The sequence below is a fragment of the Gymnoscopelus braueri genome (genome assembly GCF_963280865.1).
Source record: "Gymnoscopelus braueri genome assembly, chromosome: 22".
Classification (NCBI taxonomy): Eukaryota; Metazoa; Chordata; class Actinopteri; order Myctophiformes; family Myctophidae; genus Gymnoscopelus; species Gymnoscopelus braueri.
The window spans coordinates 527,993-545,047 of NC_137624.1; the positions used below are offsets into that span (position 1 = coordinate 527,993).

The 17,055-nt window shown below is 42.3% G+C and overlaps 1 protein-coding gene and 1 long non-coding RNA gene across 2 annotated transcripts; one reads left to right on the plus strand and one right to left on the minus strand.

Moving 5' to 3' along the window:
* Window positions 1–809: 809 nt before the first annotated feature.
* Window positions 810–4,665, minus strand: LOC308078628. The gene is made up of 5 exons (XR_013932558.1): window positions 4,622–4,665; window positions 2,411–2,459; window positions 1,896–1,943; window positions 1,428–1,588; window positions 810–830 (listed from the first exon to the last, which is right to left on the minus strand). It is a non-coding gene; the product is annotated as an uncharacterized lncRNA (long non-coding RNA).
* Window positions 4,666–8,572: 3,907 nt separating this feature from the next.
* Window positions 8,573–16,066, plus strand: LOC308078627 (monocyte chemotactic protein 1B-like). The gene is made up of 3 exons (XM_080419874.1): window positions 8,573–8,712; window positions 11,171–11,279; window positions 15,760–16,066. The coding sequence occupies exons 1-3, from the start codon at window positions 8,643–8,645 to the stop codon at window positions 15,944–15,946; spliced, it is 366 nt and encodes a 121-aa protein (XP_080276000.1). The 5' UTR covers window positions 8,573–8,642; the 3' UTR covers window positions 15,947–16,066.
* The last annotated feature ends 989 nt before the right edge of the window (window positions 16,067–17,055 follow it).

Sequence of the window (17,055 nt, forward strand, 5' to 3'; positions counted from 1 at the left end):
TCCTCTCTTAAAGCAGTCGACCGACTGTGGTGCTCTCAAGTGGACAGGGAGGGCGTTCCACAGTTCGGGGGCGACCGAGCAGAAAGCCCGGTCGCCCATGGTGCGTAGATTGGCCTTGCGGATGTTGAGGAGGTTGGTGTTTGAAGAGCGGAGGTTGCGGGTCGAGGGTTGTAGGGAGACTAGGTCCTTGAGGTATGAGGGAGCGTTGCCGTGGATGCACTGATGTGTCAACAGGGATATTTTGTATTGGGTCCGGAAAGCAACGGGAAGCCAGTGGAGTGAACGGAGGATGGGTGTGATGTGCTCATGTTTGCGCACTCTCATCAGGACCCTAGCAGCGCTGTTCTGAATATACTGGAGCCTTTGAAGGCTCTTGCTAGGGATCCCGATGAGAAGTGCGTTGCAATAGTCCAACCTGGGGGAGACAAAGGCGTGGACGAGCTTTTCTGAATCTGCTAGCGTGAGTGTGGGACGGAGTTTTGAAATGTTTCTGAGCTGAAAGAAGTATTTGACGTGGGCCTCAAAGTTAAGGTGAGGGTCTATTTTTACTCCCGGGTTTGTGACAACCGGTGAGAGGGGGAGGTCCTGTCCGGAGAAGGTGATGCTGGTTATGGGGGATGTTTTTATCTGGTGTGGGGTGCCTATAAGAATTACTTCGGTTTTGGAACTGTTTAGCTGCAGAAAGTTGTTACTCATCCACGCCTTCATCTCCTCCAGGCAGGTAGTGAGAATGGATAAGGGCGGTAGTGATGATGAGGATGATGATTGCTTGGTTTTTATGTACAGTTGTGTGTCATCAGCATAGAAGATTGCATTCTTCTTTAGTTCCCCTAAAGATAAATGACAGAAATAAGCTATTTTAATAACTCTAGCTTGATTTTTACATTATGAAACATCTTTATTGACTGACAGATATCTGTTCAAAAGTTTGGAATCAGTGAGAAATTATGCTTTTGAAATGATAGTTTGCAGATATGAGTTCTGTCTCTGAATGGCCATCACAATTGCTTGATCTAAATCCTATGTTGGGAACAGCTATACCGTAAGGTTCATGAGAAGTTTTATACAAACCAGTCTCAAAGTACGGCAAATTCTACTGAAAATATGGGGTGAAATTTGACCTGGATATCTAGAGAATATGACATGTAGAATGCCTAAGGTCTTTAAAGATATTGCTGCACTTGGTGGATTATTTAGTAAACAGAAATGTTTAAGAAGTTATTACTATAATTATTATCATCAATGTCTTGGCTGTAGGCCTACTTACTTAATTTTCATAGTGATTCCAAACTCTTGAACTTAGGCATAACTGCCAACGTATATAAAAATAATCAACATTTTGTAGCACTCCTTGTAAAATTAAAATTAGAAAGATAACGGAAAGGTCAAGGAAAAGTTACATCGGGCAATTAAAATGTTTAACTTACCATATGCAACGTCAAAAAGACACAGGCCCCGGGGACTTATTCTTGCCATGATGTCAACAGAGGTTGTACTGGAGTGTCAATTCATGTGACATGAGGAACGGCATCATTCTTCTGGGTGCATCATCCAATGAATTACCTCCTGTGTCTCCAACCATGACAACCTGAGAGTATGGTAAAAGTCACAGGAAGGAAAATGCCATATTAAGTGAACAGCTAAGATATTATTCTATCTTTACATCTCTTAAGGTCTTTAAACACCAGGGACATGACGAATAAATTATACAAATACTTCTTTAGAATATATTGATGCTATCGCATCAAAACTATTCATATACTGTAGATGATGCCTCATTTTTATAGCCGTTTGCCTGATGCCTTTAGTAGCGGTGAAAAATCAAACTTGTTTTAAATCAAAATGATGTTGCTTTATTGTGAAATAATAGTGAAGTTCAGTGTGGAGGTACTCACCCGATGTATTCTACTTGAGAGGACCTTCCACCTCTTGATGTCTCCCATCTAGCATGAAAATAAGAAATACACAACACATTATGAATGAAAAATATACTTGACGCAAGATAGAGACTTCCTCTCACAATGGCCTCATGCCATGGCACAACTACTTCAGAGAAAACCCAAGAAGAAATTGTATTGTGAACCCAGTATGGTGAATTATATCGAATCGTTGGTTGAGTGAAACTTCACATCCCTGCCCTTTCAATATTAACACTATAAGACTGCTTTTTCATTACACAGCTGACTGTAGACTAATGTTTTCTAGTTTATCTGTGCCTGTTTTGTTTAACTGTGTCAAAAAATCATCAGGGTGCCCACAGCCCTGTGGGAATTTATAACTCAATTAAAAATGTTCCAGGAAAGTCATTACCGTGGGAAACCTGAATCATCTAATTCAATATATATTTTTTAATTCCAACCAATTTAAGGACATATTACCCCTCAAATTAACGCCCTGATATTATACTTACTTCGGACTTGGTGGAGGCTCACCAAGTCTGGATCACGGGTGTTTGGAAGCTGAAGTACCTTTACAGTGGTGTCAAATGATGTGCTGTGGAAGGCAGATGATATGTTGATTATACTTGGATGCTTGGACATACATATTAATATAACAATAGTAATTAAGAAGAAAATGAAGTCTTGAAAAAACTGATTATCAGATAGGCTATCTCTGCCTTCCGAAATGTCTGTGGACATTTAAATTCAATATGGGCTGGAACAGCAGCAAAAACGACAGCTATCAAACCTACACCTACTTCATTATCAGCTACTGTATATCAAGTATCGGTTATGGCAAAATACTAACTGTTCTTCACTCTGTTCTTCGGCCATTCAACTGCACAGGACCTACTTCAATATTTCAACTTAAGATGGTTTACCAATAGATCTTCAACATAGTGTTTACATTCCTCAGAAATGGAAAAAAAACTTTGAGAAAACGTTGGATTATAGTTGCTTAACAGCACAAATTAAAACCAACAAAATATCAACGTCTAATGGCGTTAGAATTTAACGTTGTGTATCATAACGTTAAGCAGACATTGGGCTTTGATCACAATACCCGACAACAGAATGTCGGTATTCTCTGTCAATTTGACGTTAGCATGATACGTTGAACAGATGTTGGGTATTGGTTACTCACCAACACAACTAAAATCCAACAAAAAAAATGTGTTTAATGATGTTATAATTTAACATTGTGTGGTTGTTTGCATAATGAGGTTAAGCAACGTTAAGCAACGTTTAATGATGTTAGATTTTGACATTGTGTGAACGTTAGCATAATGATGATAAGCAGACGTTGGGTTTTGGTTACAATACCTGTCAACTGCATGTCAGTATTCTATGTCAATATGACACGTTGAACAGATGTTGGACATTGGTTACTTACCAACACAACTTAAAACCAACAAAAATCAACGTTTAATGATGTTAGAACTTAAAATTGTGTGGACGTTAGCATAAAGACAGTGATTCCAAACTCTTGAACTTAGGCTAACTGCCAACGTATATAAAAAGTAATCAACATTTTGTAGCACTCCTTGTAAAATTAAAATTAGAAAGATAACGGAAAGACTAGGGACTTATTCTTGCCATGATGTCAACAGAGGTTGTACTGGAGTGTCAATTCATGTGACATGAGGAACGGCATCATTCTTCTGGGTGCATCATCCAATGAATTACCTCCTGTGTCTCCAACCATGACAACCTGAGAGTATGGTAAAAGTCACAGGAAGGAAAATGCCATATTAAGTGAACAGCTAAGATATTATTCTATCTTTACACCTCTTAAGGTCTTTAAACACCAGGGACATGACGAATAAACTAAAATCCAACAAAAAAAACAACGTTTAATGATGTTAGATTTTGACATTGTGTGAACGTTAGCATAATGACGCTAAGCAGACGTTGGGTTTTGGTTACAATACCTGACAACAGCATGTCAGTATTCTATGTCAATATGACGTTAGCATGATACGTTGAACAGACGTTGGGGATTGGTTACTTACCAATCAATCTTCAACATAGTGTTTACATTCCTCTATTATGTTTATTTTTTTTAGGTGGGCTTTACTGTTAGGCTTGGCCAATATTAGACTGAAAATAATGTCTTACAAGCTAATATAATCAAAACTATGATAAAGGCTACACAATAAAAAGAGTATTCAAATGCAACCAACCCTTATGCCTGATTTTTAGTTACACTGCACTGTCTCACACAAAAATAGCTGTGAGGCATGTGAGCTTTACCCTTCAATAACACACATTCCCAACTGAAAACATGAATCATGAACAACAGAACTTCCCCTAAAATAAGACATTAGCTTTAAAAGCTGCAATTTAAATGTTTAACTCAGCAGCACCAAGCCACCAACACAAAGCAGTGGGGATCAGTCCATCTAGTTAATGCAGTAGGCCTATAGCCTCTTTCTAGTTTCCACTGTTTGCCACAAAAGGCAGGTACTGTAATCATTTTGGGCAAAGGATTTATTCAAACAATGCCAGTTGTTTCAAAAACATGCAAAGAAAAGGAAAAGAAAAACTAAAAAACAAAGCATGACTGATTTGCACATGAAGAAATCACCTCACTCGGTCATAAACAGAATGTAGAACTTTATTTTAAAAAAAACAGTCAAATATTTCATTTCAAGTTAGAAGGAAATTAATTATTAACTCACCTGTGCAAAAGATTGTGATTCTAGAAGTCCTGGGATTCTCAAAAGAACATCTCCATGCACAAACAAGTATCTCTTCCTGTCTTCTCTCCCTCTTAATTCAAACTGCAGGCTGCTGGAGCAGTTACTGTTGCCCCGCCCAGTCTGGTGTTATACAACTGTGGTCCCACCCACAAGTCCAATGAGTCGTCCAATGAAAGAGCAGAACGTTGCTCTACTGCTCAGTGATTTGAGGAGACATTTGACAATCTAGTTTGAAATGTATTGTTGTGCAGACGTTGGGTATTGGTTACTTACCAACACAACTTAAAACTAACCAGATATCAACGTTTAATGATGTTAGAATGTAACATTAAGATATTTATTTGAACCATAAAACACAGAAGAGCAGCTCCACCGCAGAGGAATTCCTGCTGGACTCTTAACAGACCTAAGACCATGCAGATGACACTGAAAGAAGTAATTGACTTTAAATACCTGCATGGGCTCATGGGTCAACACGACAGAGTAAGACCTTACAATGAGGAAATCACTTGCATGGAGGGCTCTGCATGGCATGGACAATATGCGTACACAACTGATGAAGCTGCTGTTGTTGTGATTCAAGCTGTTGCTGTATTGTAAATGGTGCATTTATACAGCGCCTTTATCCAAGGCGCTTTACAATGATTGTGCATTACATTCAACCATTCACGCACACATTGTGGAGGAACCATGCAAGGCACCAACCTGCTCATCGGGAGGGGTTCACCAGCGTCTTGCTCAAGGACACTTCGACACTAACTCTGGGGAAGCCTGGGATCGAACTAGGAACCTTCCAGTTCCCAAGCGGCCACTCTACCTCCGGAGCCACTGCCGCCCCATTGTGTTCTATTGTTGTGTACTATTGTGATTCAAGCTGATGTGAATCTACAGTGTGTCTGTTGTATTGTGTCTCTTGTTGAAGGTTGTGAGTTGTGACAGGGTACAGTATACGTATACTAGGTAGTGAGTTGTGACAGGGTACAGCAGTGGCGTACAAACTTTTTTCAAAGGGGGCCAAATTAGAAAATATGAAAACACCGAAGGGCCAGCTTGCGCGATAATTTTCGGTTATAGGCGGATTTTGGGCGAAAATGTGCGATTTTCGGGCGAATTTTGGGCGTTTTATTGTTACTTTATTTCCGTTTTAGGGTTAAGCAAGAACTAGAGAAGGTTCTCCCATCCTGAGGCGAAGAAGGAAAATGCAACTTTCACTTTTATAAATCTTTTTATTTTATTGAAGGTGCAAGCGGGCCATTCATAATACAATTTAGGAATGAAGCCAAGGGCCGTATAAAATGTGTCCTCGGGCCGCACTTTGGACACCACTGGGGTACAGTATATGTATACTAGTGTGGTAAAATGCATTAATCTGTGGGACTATTTGCCCTTGTTTAAGGAGAATTAAAGAGTCCAGGCATTCCTTCTCCTCAGTTGATTTTATTAAGGAGAGAAGATAATTACTTACATGGTTACAGCTTTCGTCAGGACAAGAGACAGAACTCCACTCAGAGTGGATATTTATACTCAGTGTGTGTGTACATGCACACTGTTTTCTAAGCTTGTGCATGTGGTGTGTGTGCTACAAGTGCTGAGACTATGTGTGTAAATGTGTATGTGCTAAATTAAGTAGTTTGGTGTGTGTGTAAGTCCATTGTGTGAGTTGGTTAAAACAATATAGTGGTCAGCTAAGGTCAGATGTCCCCTGGATAATGGACATCTGGACCTCCTAACAGAATGTGCCCCTATCTCCTATGAAAGGGCTTAGGGTGTCTGTAACTAATCGGGAATGTCTCACTAGGCCAACTGGTATTCACTTTAAGGTTGACCACAGTAATCAATGGACTATGTCCACCAGGCCTTCACTAGTAATATGCATGGTTACATTGCAATGTGACTGCATTACAACATGGGTACTGGTACATTAGTGTATAATGGTATATGATATTATGTATGGATGCATGTAAGCAAATACAAGGACCATGTGCTGTTTAAATGACCGTTACTCATCAACCACAGGAGCATCCAGTGCGTAGCATCCCACGGGGGATGTGTGTCTCTAGATCTGTGCGTTGTGTGGTTCAAATCAGGCCATGCGAGTCTCTATGTGTGTACATCTCAGGTATTGCTAGACTATATGCTATTTCAATTTACCACACTAGGTAGTGAGTTGTGACAGGGACCAGGGTACAGCATACGTATACTAGGTAGTGAGTTGTGACAGGAACCAGGGTACAGCATACGTATACTAGGTAGTGAGAGAAGTTTTACCTGATGGTCAAGATTCAATGTATCCCCTGAGCAAGCATGCAGGCTCTATTAGCTCAATGGTAAAAATGTCAGCACAAAAACGTGTAAACCTTTAGAGTGCCAAAACAATGTAAAAGTATAGATGACATTCAGCCACTAGATGTCACTCTACACCTCCCCTCTCCACACTACTCTGTGATCTGTGAACTCTGATCTTCTCTGTGCAGACAGGCGGTGTAGTCTGTCTGATCTGATCTTCTCTGTGCAGACAACAGACTTTCACAAGTCAGAACCACTATTGTCTTCATACTCGCTTGGAAATGCACGCAGTTAAGATTGATATCAAAAATCTGCATGACTAGTTTTACATAATGTGGAGTGCATCCTATGTATGTGTCTTAAAAAACTGGAAGTCTAAATAATCTTTTACAAGCATCTTTACATGACTACAAGCTAAAAAGCTAAATCACAAAAGATTATAGATATCTCAGTTATAATTATATTAAAGCTGCACTATGTAACTTTCCTCTTCTACCTTGAATTTGAACACGGTTTCCTGCGCAAGTGCTGACATTTTTACCATTGAGCTAGTAGAGCCTGCATGCTTGCTCAGGGGATAAATTGAATCTTGACCATCAGGTCAAAATCTGTGTCAGATCCTGTGTCTAGGTGAGACATGACCTTTGACGCGATCTAAATGTCTCAATAGAAGAGCAGGGAGACAAAATACAACAACCCCAATTGTATAAGTTATATGGTATTAGCATACTCTACCATACAGATTGGACAACATTACATTTTATTCATTAAAAAAAAGTTACATAGTTCCGCTTTAATTATAATAATAGCAATTTATAAAGCACTTATCAACACAAGGTTACAAAGTGCTTTACATAAAACTGAAGAAATGAAATAACAAAAAACAGAATGAAAAAAAAACATATAAAATGCAGTGAGAAATAAAACAGGAGGACCAAACAATAACATTTCAAATTGCCTTTAAATAATAGTAATTAAAAAAAAAAGAAGTGTGTCTGTGGGTTTTATAAATATATTGAACCAATGAAAAGTATTATCAAGAGTTTGTGACTAAATAATAACTATGTAGTTATTATATATTTTTTCCATTTCCTGAAAAGTCACACAGGTTGCTATGCATGCATGTAGCAACCACATACTACAAGGTTTCAGCGGAACTGTGTGTGTGTGTGTGTGTGTGTGTGTGTGTGTGTGTGTGTGTGTGTGTGTGTGTGTGTGTGTGTGTGGTTGTGAGAATGAGTGCTTGCTCCACCACAGTAGTAATATGTGCCCTACTAAGCTCTACAACCAAACTAAGAACCAAATAGTTTTTAGGTACGGTATGGACTCTCTTCTTAACCACTTATTGGGCTTGTCGATGGGCTATTTTTGGTTCCTTTTTTTGTATTCGTTGAAAGTGTTTCCCCGAAATAGGGACGCAAGGTTAAAAGTGAAAGTTATAAAACCCACCCATAATTCCCCCCGATGGAAAACCCTGACTCAGCTGCTAGGGTCCTCATGGTGGAGACTCTGTCTTGTGGGGGGGAAACTGACACTATTCTTTCCAGACGTGGGACGGTAATAACAGTATAAGTGGGTGCGTGGATGAGCTGTGAAGGGCTTGGAGGAAGCTGGTTCTGTGTCGGTCGGTGGTGGTGGGTTTAAAAAGACACAGCAGCTCAGACGCATTATAGCCTCACATCACATCAGTGGTCCTGTAGAGTGCAGACACACAATGAAGACCTTCTACCTCCCCCTACTCCTGCTCATTGCCCTCTGCACGCTGCCCGCCGTCTCAGCTAAAGGTATGTTCAACCAGTCAAGACCCAGTTTTTGCCATGTCTGCTCATTATAAGCAGTGGTGTAAAGTATATTTACTCAAGTACTGTACTTAAATACACGTTTGAGGATTTGTTTTACTTTACTGGAGTATTTCCCATTTCCAATACTTGTACTTCTACTCCACTACATCTCAGAGGCAAATGTTGTACTGTGCAATTATTTTGACTAACGTAACTTTAGTTACTAGTTACTTTGCTGATTTAGATTATTATCACAAAACATACATTAACAACTTCAACCCTTTATGCATTTTGCCCATTTTTGGCCTCACAATGCGTCGACTCAAAAGAGTTTTTATACATGTTGAACGTGACATGGGACATTCTGCACAATGAGTACTTTTACTTTTGGTACTTTAAGTATATTTTGATGCCAAAACTTTTGTACTTTTACTCAAGTACATTTTGATTACCCGGACTTTTACTTGTGACAGAATATTTCTACACTGCAGTATTGATACTTTTACTCAAGTAAAATAATGTAGTACTTTTTCCACCACTGATTATAAGGGACTTTGGGCTCGTTTTTTTCCTGCAAAGTTGCTTGTAAATATTGGTAGTTGTGTTTTTTGGGGGGGCTTGTATCTAAAGTGTAGGTGCTTATTTGGGCTTTTTCTTCCTAAATGTTATTTAGAAGCCTGTGGTTCTCAAACATTTTCATATCAAAGACCCCCCAAATGAATATGGTGCCAAGGACCCCCATACAATATTTGTATTGTTAAAATGTTTCAAAAATGTTCCACATTTTCCCCTTTTTTTTAAGAAAAAAAAAACAAAAAAACAAAACAGAAAGATTGTGAGCTTGTAGATCGGCTTGTAGATCGGCTATTTTCAAACTTCTCATCCAAAATGCCGCTGCCCGCCTCCTCACTGGTGCAAAGAAGCCTGACCATATTACTCCCGTTCTGTCCTCTCTCCGTTGGCTCCCGGTCCGTTTCAGAATCGATTTTAAGGTTTTAATTTAGTAGTTTGCTTTTAAAGCACGTAATGGGCTAGCCCCGCCTTTCCTCAGAGACCATATCAAAAATTACACTCCATCCAGACCCCTAAGGTCGGCCAATCAGCTGCTACTGGTTGAGTTCACGAACAATAAAAGGTCAAGAGGTGACCGAGCCTTTGCTGCGGCTGCCCAGAGGCTCTGAAATAGCCTTCCATTTAACATAACATAAAGCTCAGGGGGCACGGTGGCGCAGTCGGTAGCGATGTTGCCTCACAGCTAGAAGGTCCTGGGTTTGATTCCCGCCGGGGATGCTGTGGTCGCTGGGGGCCTGTCTTCCGCATCATCAGTGCCCATACCCTAGGTGGGGTTCACGAAAGGGCCTACTCTGTGTAGAGTTTGCATGTTCTCCCCGTGTCTCCTAGGGTAGTTAATACCATAGATATATATAAAGGCTAGATGGCTCAAGGGGGCAGCGCAAGCGTAGCTCAACCGCGGCCATCTTGAAACAGTCATTCATAACATTATGTCTATGGTGCATATACTTTGAAATAACCATAGCGTGCTCAATTTTCATCCGATTTTCAAACGGTTTGGTGTGTTGTAAACACCAAATATGTAGTTATGATACTGCATACTTATAATTATAATCATGTTTGTTTTTTTTTTAAATAATTTTAAGTATGCAGTATCATAACTACATCTTTGGTGTTTACAACACACCAAACCGTTTGAAAATCGGATGAAAATTGAGCACGCTATGGTTATTTTAAAGTATATGCACCATAGACATAATGTTATGAATGACTGTTTCAAGATGGCCGCCATGTGGTACCGTCGTACTCCATTGGCCAGCAGCGCGGGTGAGTCATCTAGCCTTTATATATATCTATGGTTAATACCCTCACAAAAACATATAGTAATCCTGGTCGCTATACCGCCTCCCCCATGACAGCCGGGGCACCTGATGGAGGGGAAAGGAACTGGTTGGAATAACGTGTTCCTTCTACACGCTACGTCCTACCAGGGAAACTCCCCCCTGTCAGGTGATAAGAAGGTCAGTTGGCTCTCATACATTGAAGGAGGCATGAGCTCGGTTCTGGGCTCCCTAGGCTGGCGGGGGGAGTGTAGCGCCCAGGATCACTTAGATAATTGGCACCGGGTGAAAAAGGGGTTACAAAATCGTGGAATAAAAAAAATAATTATAAATACTCCACGACCACTGACTCTAGGCTACCTCACTATTTTCTGCTATGCACTTTTTAATAGTTTTATTGCCGCATGTATTTTTTGTATTTTCGTATTGTATGTTTGCATTGTATGTATTGTAACATTGTTGTTTCTATTGCTGTGTTGTATAGCACTTTGGTTGGCTTCGGTCATTGAAATGTGCTCTATAAATACAATTTGAGTTGAGTTGAGTGTCCAACAGTGACTTAGTCATGGTGGTTAGTGGGTGACGCATGTCTTCTTCATGTCCAACAGGTGGAATAGGAGACTGCTGCAGGGAGATCAAACGAACCATCATCAGAAGACAACTTCTCAGCAGCTACTACACACAGAGTACACAGTCCTGTGCCATCCCTGCACTAGTGTAAGTCTTAACCCATTCAAGCCGGGAAACGCATCGGTGTCATTTTAGATTTCTTTGGCTATTCAAAAATAGCAGATCTGCTATTTTTGGGGAAAATTGTGAAAATTTTGTGCAACTCAAATCTTTGCTTCTGGGGATTCTACAAATGTCTTCTAAATCCTAACAGTTTAAAAAAAAATCGAATGTTGCTGTAAGTGGTTCTCAAACTTCTTTATGTCAAGGACCACCCAAAATGATATGTATTTGGCCACAGACCCCCGTCTCAAAATACTTTGTTCCGGGGACCCCCAGAAGTTGTAACATGAGTTAAAAATGTTTGCTTAAAATATATTCAAAGATTTGCACAACTTTTATAATAACTTTTAAATACACTTTATTTGTATAACGTCTTTCCAAAACAGGGTTTTCAAAGTACAAATATGCCGAAAAAACTATGAGACAGAAGCAGTAAATCATCATGAGAAGTTTTAAGGTGGTTTGTCACAGACAGTGTTGTTTTCGTTAACAATGACAATGACACAATTATTTTGATAAAGCCCTTTTTTTTCAGAATCAGAATCAGAACCAGTTTTATTGTCACATCACAGGTTTACAAGGTAAAAAAGTGGGTGAAATTCGTTTTTGTACATCGTTCCCATCGCAACGTTAGTTTCCATAGAAAGAAGAGGGGGGGGGGGGGGAGAAGAAGAGGGGGTGGGGGGCAAGTGGGAAGGAGATCAAAACAAGAGAGCAACAGAAGGCCAGACAAGTTATCTACATATTTACAAAGTACCTGAGATAATAAAAAACTAAGGTGCCTGAGCATAGCAGCAATGTATGTATACTGTGCATGTTATACTTATACTGTGCATGATATACATATGGACGTTAAGGTGCTTAGAGGAAAAGAGCACAATAAAAAAAGACAAAAAAAGTCAGTGCGTTATACATGGGATTAAGGTGCAAAAGGTCAGTGCGTGTCCACCTAGGGTGGACTGACCCTAGTATAATCCGCAAGTAGCTCCATGAGGGAGTGCAACAAAAAGTCATTTGTACCTGGTGTAGTCCACAGGTGTGTCCGAGGGGGAGCTAAGTCCAAGTCATTGTCCCTGGTATAATCCACAGGTGTGTTCAGGAAGAGCCAGAAAAGTCTGCACCGCCTGTTGTCAGGCTGCTGAACAAGGCCTATGCCTCATTCAGGCTTATGCCTCATTCAGCATTCTGACAGCAGCCGGATTAAAACTGCACCAGTACCTGGTGGTGGAACTCTTGATACTGCGGTAGAGCCCCTTGCCCGGTCGCGGTCGTTGTAGGGTTTGAACAGTCTGTGACTTGGGTGGTGCTTGTCCTTGATGATGCGCTTGGCTTTGACCACGCACCGCTTTTTGTACAGTTCCTGGAGCGCTGGGAGCTCGCTTCCCATTATCCGCTCTGCCAATCGCACTACTCGCTGTAGGCTGATCTTTTCTCGGGCAGTGCAGTTCCCGTACCAGGCCGTGACACAGCCTGTTAGGATGCCTTCAACAGAACTGTTGTAATACAGCCTGAGGATGCGATGTCCTACTCCGAGCTTCTTCAGGCGGCGGAGCCAGTACAGTCGCTCCTGAGCCTTTTTCCTCACGTGTGTGGTGTGCGTCTCCCATTTGAGGTCCTCCTCGATGTGTACTCCGAGGAACTTGAACTCGCTGACCCTTTCCACTGCAGCACCGTCGATGAGGATGGGCGCATGGTCTCTCCGCGGCCTCCTGAAGTCCACGATCAGTTCTTTGGTCTTGTCGACGTTAAGAGAGAGGTTGTTCTCCCGGCACCAGAGTGCCAGTGAGTTGATCTCCTCTCTATAGTCAGACTCGTCGTTGTTGACGATTCGGCCTATCACTGTCGTGTCGTCCGCGTACTTTATGATGGTGTTGGAGACATGTGTGGCTATGCAGTCATACGTGTACAGGGAGTAGAGGAGAGGGCTCAGCACGCATCCCTGGGATGCTCCGGTGTTGAGGGTCAGGGGGTCGGATGTGATGCTGCCCATTCTCACCACCTGATGTCGGTTGGACAAGAAGTCCTGTATCCAGTCGCACATGCTTGGGTGTAGCCCTAGGTCTCTGAGCTTTTTGTCAAGTATTGCTGGGACAATGGTGTTGAATGCTGAGCTGTAGTCCACGAACAGCATACGTACATATTTGTCCTTCAGCAGCTTGTTGTCCATGTGCGAGAGGACGGTGTGGAGAGCCAACCATGGCAATAGCGTCGTCGGTGGATCTGTTTTTGCGGTATGCATACTGCCACGGATCCAGCGAGGCAGGTAGCGTGGAGCTGATGTATTCCCTCACCAGTTTCTCGAAGCACTTGCTGACGATCGGGGTGAGAGCGACAGGTCTCCAGTCGTTCAGGCATGTCACTTTGGCCTTTTTGGGAATGGGCACAATGGTTGACATTTTGAACCCTGCAGGGACCACAGCCTGGGAGAGGGAGAGGTTAAAGATGTCAGCGAAGACACCCGCCAGCTGGTCTGCACATGCCTTAAGGACCCGGCCTGGAATCCCATCAGGTCCGGCTGCCTTGTGGATGTTGACCCGTGCGAAGGCTGTACGCACTTCTCTCTCCGAGATGGTTAGAGGGTTCTCCTCTGCTGGTGCTGCTGATGGCCCCGCTTGGCTGCCGCGGTTGGGGCTGATCTCAAACCGGCCGTAGAAAGTGTTCAGTTCGTTGGGGAGGGAGGCAGGCGGGTTCACCTCGCTTCTGGTTCTTGTTTTGCAGTCTGTCAAGGTGTGTACCGCCTGCCATGTGCTCCTGATGTCGCCATTGCTGAGTTTGTCTTGCATCTTTTTTGTGTAGGCCTTTTTCGCCTTCCTGATGGCGCTGTTTAGGGCCGCGCGCGTCGTGTTGCGCGTTTCCACGTCGCCAGATTTGAAACCAGCATCCCGTTCATGCAGATGTGCACGTACTCCGCTGTCCATCCATGGTTTCTGATTGGGATAGATCCGAACTGTCTTTTTTGGGACTATGTCATCTATGCACTTACTGATAAAGCCAGTGACTGAGTCTGAGAGTTTGTTGATGTTATTCCCAGCGGCGTTCTTAAACATCCCCCAGTCAGTCTGGTAGAAGCAGGATTGTAGCATAGCGTCTGTGTCCTCAGACCAGATTCGGATTTCCTTCTCAACGACCGGCTCCCTTTTAAGCCTCTGTTTGTAGGCAGGTAGCAGCTGGATGGCGTAGTGGTCAGAGCTTCCTAGCGGTGGGCGGCGGAGAGCTTTGTATCCATCCTTGAAGGGCGTGTAGCAGTGGTCAAGAATATTGTCACCACGGGTACTGCAGGTGACATGCTGGTGGAATTTGGGAAAGACCTTTTTTAAGTCTGTCCGGTTGAAGTCGTCTAGGCAGATGACTGCGCAGTCCGGGTGGCGATTTTCTTGTGCACTGTAAAGAACGGCTACAATCACAATGCTGAAGTCGCGTGGTAGGTAGAAAGGACGGCAGGCTATGATTAAAAGTTCAAGGTCTGGTGAGCAGTGACTATCTAGGATTTTAACATCTTTGCACCAGTTGTTGTTGATCAAGGCACAAACTCCCCCCCCCACGTTGCTTACCGCTTAGTACAGGGTCTCTGTCTTTCCTATACACGGTGAAACCAGGGGGAGTGATGGAAGAATCAGATGCTAACTCCGTTAGCCACGTCTCTGTTAGCACAACAATAGACGTGTTCCTCGTCTCTGTGTTATATTTAACGCGCGCCAGTAAGTCGTCCATAGTGGTCACTGTTCTTGATTCACACAGAGATCTAACGTTCGCTAGCAGGATTGAAGGCAGTGCAGTTTTATATCCACGTTTTGTTGTTCTTACGAGGGAGTTCTTGTCCCTCGTCGTCCTGGTCGTCTTTTTCGCCGCTTCGGGTTTGTCCCAGCTGGAACAAAGGGAAGCCCTCCCCCCACCCAGCCGAGTGGAAGGTTTTCGGCAAAAAATTCTGTGTGTAATCGCTGTGCTGATGTCCATAAGTGCTTGTCTGTCATAACTCCTTAGACACCCGACGGTGTAGGGAAAAAAGAGAAGGCTAAAAAATACTAAAAAGACGCAAAAACGTTGCGACGCTCCGGAGCGTGTACGGAAGCAGCCTTTCTTCTTGGCGCTCCCAGATGTGATTCATGGCGAAGACGCGACGTTGGCGAGCTAAACATAGCTCTTTGATAACTAAAATATGACGAGATGTATGTGTGGGTCCATTTAGTTGTTACTGGCACATCTCTACATTGAATAGACTGACTGATTGTACATACCATCATAATGGAAAACAAACCCCCAGGGCCTTTTGTTATCCTTTTAGTTTTCAATGTGTTAATAAAGTATTCAATCAATCAATCAACCAATCAATCAATCAATCAATCAATCAATCAATCAATCAATCAATCAATCAATCAATCAATCAATCAATCAATCAATCAATCAATCAATCAATCAATCAATAGTGATCAATGTGTTGAGACTGACCTCTCCGTTCTGCTCACAGGTTCTACACGGTGAAAGACAAGAGAATCTGTGCTGACCCTTCAGCACCCTGGACCCAGAAGAGTGTGGCCTTCTTGGACGCCAAGAAAAGACCCCCCACTACCACCTCTACCACCAACACTACCACCTCTACTACAACAACATCCACACACACACACAGCCACACACCTACATCTGATGCACCTTAGAACCAGAAGACCAACCATAGCTCCATGAACCTCCACTTACAGTAACTCACCTTAGAACTAGGTTTGGGATCCTTTAGGATTTTAACGATTCCGGTTCCCTTTAACCATTCCTATAGGGGGTTTCAAATGGCCCTTAGATGTCTGTAACTCTGAGAGTGTACAAATGGAACCAAATGGACCCATAAGGGTCCATTTGGTTCCATTTGTACACTCTCAGAGTTATGGTGGTCCTTGAAATGATAAAGTTTGAGACCCACCAGTATTGTAATTGTATAGCAGACATGAAGTCCACACACCAGCTCTGACAGTGTGATAAAAAAAACGGTTCCGGAAACGGTTCCAAATGTAATGGAACCGATTCCGGTTCCTCTGTGTTGAATCCGGTTGGGTTCCTCCAGTTCCGGATCCCAACCCTATTTAGAACCAGAAGACCATAGCATAGCTTCATGAACCTCCACTTATCTCACCTGACACCAAGTTGACCGTTGAATGTTTTCATATATGGACCACAAGTCATTTCATTCCCTCGAGTCCGAGATACACGTTATGTTAAACTTGTAAATATCTGTATTATTTATGCCTGACAAATGTGTGGTTTATTTGATATTCAGAGAAACTGTAAATATAATTTACATTATGCTGGGTGTGAATAATAAATGGCTGACCCCATTAAACCTGGCATCCAAAGGTTTTTTTTTTTTTTTTTTTTTTTTTCAAATTTAGGAAGCAAATAATAGCACAAATAGCAGATGTACAAGCTTACGTACAATGTACGTGAGCAATGGCTCACGTTGCAATGTGACACAATAATAAATAATACAAATCACTTGCAGTTTGGGGCGCCGATGGCCTAGTGATTAAGGCACATACCACATATAGGCTCTAATGCAGCCTGACCGCTGTCAGTCGAGTCGGGTCACGGGTTCGATTCCAGAGCCTGATGACCTTTGCTGTGTCCTGTCTCTCTCTCCCTGTGTCCTGGCACTCTCCACTGCATATATCCAATAAAGGCAGAAAACAAGCCAAGAAAAATATCTTAGAAAAGAAAAAATCACTTGCAGTTAAAGAGATCTACTTATTCGGAGCAACATTTCAGCACAAAGACATAC